Source organism: Mesitornis unicolor, unplaced genomic scaffold (assembly GCF_000695765.1).
Source record: "Mesitornis unicolor isolate BGI_N332 unplaced genomic scaffold, ASM69576v1 scaffold9200, whole genome shotgun sequence".
Classification (NCBI taxonomy): Eukaryota; Metazoa; Chordata; class Aves; order Mesitornithiformes; family Mesitornithidae; genus Mesitornis; species Mesitornis unicolor.
In genome coordinates this window covers 18,155-21,725 of record NW_010157543.1, presented here as the reverse complement: position 1 = coordinate 21,725, position 3,571 = coordinate 18,155, and the positions used below count along the sequence as shown (strand labels likewise).

At 37.0% G+C, this 3,571-nt stretch overlaps 1 protein-coding gene across 1 annotated transcript in view; it reads right to left on the bottom strand.

Annotated features, from left to right (window-relative positions):
- Positions 1–2,178: 2,178 nt before the first annotated feature.
- Positions 2,179–3,571, bottom strand: part of DPEP2 (dipeptidase 2) — an 8,477-nt gene continuing 7,084 nt past the window's right edge. Inside the window, exon 10 of the mRNA XM_010180443.1 lies at positions 2,179–2,386. Within this exon, the coding sequence (XP_010178745.1) occupies positions 2,192–2,386 (195 nt within the window). The 3' untranslated portion in view covers positions 2,179–2,191. The remainder of the gene's footprint in view (positions 2,387–3,571) is intronic.

The following is a 3,571-nucleotide window of genomic DNA, read 5'->3' as shown; positions in this document are numbered from 1 at the left end:
TTTCATGTATATGTTTTGCCACAAGGTTAAAAATTATTAATTACAAAAAGCAGTCAAGTAAGTGCAATACACTATAGATAAAACAAAGAAATAACAAATATCTATAATAGGGCAAAATCAATCATATGAAAGTATGCTGCTGCTTTAAGAAAATTAATCTATTTTTAATCCATGCTGTAGTACAGTAAAAAGTAGAAATCAGTGGGCAGGAAAGTGACACCACAGTAGAAAGAAAAAGGCTGGAAGTAATAAGGAAGCATCTTACATTCCAAATATGTAATAAAGTTACTATCGTAGTACTAATCCTGTGAAAAGAGACCATGGATGGCAGTTTTCCAATGGCTTATAAAGCTATTAGCAAAAGTACTGTTGGGAAGTAAATACGTGACCTACTGAATTCATCATTTTAACAATAAAACAAGTTCTGATGCCAGTCAAGCAATATCGAGGTCAGTGCAGTAATTCCCCATTGTGGGTGCATAAGCAGGATCAGTATTTATTGAGAAACTGTTCTGAAAAACTTGGCTTATATGCAACTAGAATTATTCAACACACTTTGTAAAGAATTCAGTAACCGGCAGTAGTATATTCAGAAAATACTTATCAAGGAGACCACCTTGTCAAGAGAATTAATGAAGCTTCATTTTGAAGCAATAAAAGAACAATGTTCTTCCAGAAACCCTGTTGTACATGGAGTGCGTAAATGGATGGCAGGAGCAGTCACAAGTGAGACCATGACAGAAAGCAACTGACTTGCTGTTTCCATTCTGTTCATGCTTGGCCTTGTCTTTCAGTTGTTAAATACTTTGTGTGTTTACAGATGCTGTCCTTAGATCAATTACATGACTTCTTTTTTATTCTACACTAAGGCTAAATTCTGTAGATGTCATATCAGTAAATAAAGCACATAACATGATATAAAAATCACAATTAACAAGTATCATGAGAAGATATTTACCAGTGAGCACTGGGAAATGACCCTACAAAGAGGTAGTGCTGCCATCTTGCAATTTCATCATGAATTTCGGGAAACTTGATTAAAATTCCAGGTTTGAGCCATATTAGCCTACCAAGAATAGGCCATTTACAATATATCTTCTTCTGTATAACAGTAGCTTCAAACCTCACATACCTTGTGTATATGTAAACGTGTTCCAAAGACTGAAACAGCAGAAGATTTATAATAAAAATATTTCTTTCTAATCTCATGCCTATGAATCCTTTGACAGTGGTCTGATTTTAGCCAGCTAGAATAAAAATAAAATAATAAAACCTGTCATTGATAAGGATCGTTGTTTAAATGTGAAAAAGATTTCCTCAAAGCTGTGGAACACTCTAACAAAATTTTTATTTACTATACTTTTATTTATTATACTTTTCAGAATGCAATAAAAATATCAGAACAAGATCTCACTCTTGGAGTAGCCAGAATTCCTGCTTTGTCATGGCTTATTCTTGCTCCCTTGTTCATGAACATGCAGCAAACAGCAGTCCCCAAATTACAGACAAGAGTCTACAGCATTGCCTGTCGCTTGCACCTGAATGCAAGACATCTACCTCTACCCTTTGGAAACTCCCCAGTTGCCCACTGGCCCAGTCAGGGTTCAGAAATAAGAGTTTAGCATTGCAGGATGGATCTCTAAAGCCAGTGGTGGGCATGAAATACAAATTCATGAAGCCACGTCATCCATCTTGTCTTGAAAAACAAAAACCTACTCTTCTACATAGACCAGGGAATGGTCTGCTCTGACTAAACCATTAACTGATGATTAAAGGTGTCTGACTGAACAAGAAGTAATACGTGAAAACACCTCAGCACAGCTGACAATCATGTTCTGTAGCTTCTTTGTGGCACTGCTGATTCTGGACTCCAGTATTTATACCAAGTGCCACAACATGGTTACCAAAATCATGTGTGCCATGTATGAGAGAATTTATTCATTAGGTGTGAATACTTTCCCTTAACAATGTTCCTCCTGGTTTAGCCAATGTGACACAGTATTTATCACTTCAAGTTCTAAATGCTTTTGCTACAACATTTAAAATCTACATGGACTTTCAAATATGCAGGTGAATTTACAGAAATTATATTAAAAAAATTAGCATAGCTTCACATTAACTAAACTCAAAAAAAAGCTAACTAGCTGCATTGCAGAATACTCCATATATCTCTCTCTAGACTCCATAGGTCTTACCATTCATAATACAGTATTAAATACGATACCATTACAACCATCAGACTAAAAGGTTGTGCCACAGAATAAAATCCAAAGGACTTGGTTGTCTGAAGCTGATGATTGTGTAGGTCTAGGCGACAGGAATTTTGTACTTCTTTCTGTGGAATTTCACTTTCACCTGCATCCATTAGTCCACTAATGCTCCGCACCTAGGAAAATTCAAAAGGTTGCCCCTGAAACCAGGCTAGCACAACAGCAAAAAGCTCTATGTAGCTAACAAGTTCAGTGCTATTTCAAGTGAAACAACTAAATCTGTATTGCAAAACCACATCTGAACGTGGGGAAATAAGCATAATTATCCTGATATTTGCTTTGTTAGTAAACATTTCTCAGAATTCAGTACAGATACATTACAGGCAAGAGTCATAGGTCTGGCTGTTCTTTGACTTGGCCTCCTCTACATATGGATGCATTAGCTGGAAAACCTTAAACAAACTAACTCATGAGCTTTCTTCCCTGAAGTCACCTCACAGTCTCAAGACAGAGCTTCAAACATCTCTAATATAGAAGGAAATAATTGTATAAATCTCACAGACCATTCAGGTATGATGAACTGCAACCTCTTCATATTGTCATAAGTTCGTAAGTCTGCTACACATGCAACTCTGCATCGGGTAGATATTTTGGCAGATTAACTGGAACAGTATGAAATTATCTGATTTTTGTTCATGTAGCATACCCCAAAAAGGCAACTGGAAAAAAAGACTACTGTGAAATATATGTTGTCTATAAGGCTTTGCATATAAAATCTACTTACTTATCCCTGTAAATAAAAACAGTAGGAGGGAAGCAGTTTGCAAGTTTCAACAGAGGCTTCTGAAAAAGTTACCATTTAGCGGTCCTGACTCTCATAGTCTCTCTCCTTCCCTCCTCTCATCCCTCATTCTGCTGGATTAACTACTACCACTTACACTTAAAGCTAGTTGTGATCTAGTTGTTATGTTTATGGCTTTTGAGCGATCTGGTCATGGCAGGAGCCTTTTGGATAGCAGTCCAATCCCATGACAAGAATTAAAGTGATTTGCAGGAGTCAGCATTACCTTACTGCACCAGCGAACACAGCCAGACTGTGATGCTGTACATCCACAGTTTCTCCCGACCATGAAGTAATTCTATTTAGAAGTCAGTCATGTGTACTTAACAGATTACCACAGAGAGAAAAAGTTCCACAAGGCTCTGTCCACTCTCTCTCCCTTTCCTTTATTCTGCTAACATTCTCTTCCCATCTTGGTTTCTTTCCCAGCATTTGGAATTATTGCATTAAGTGCTTACATGCCCTTATAGCTCTCTCATTGAGAGAAAAAAAAAGAGAGCGAGCAAGATAAAGCAGTAAG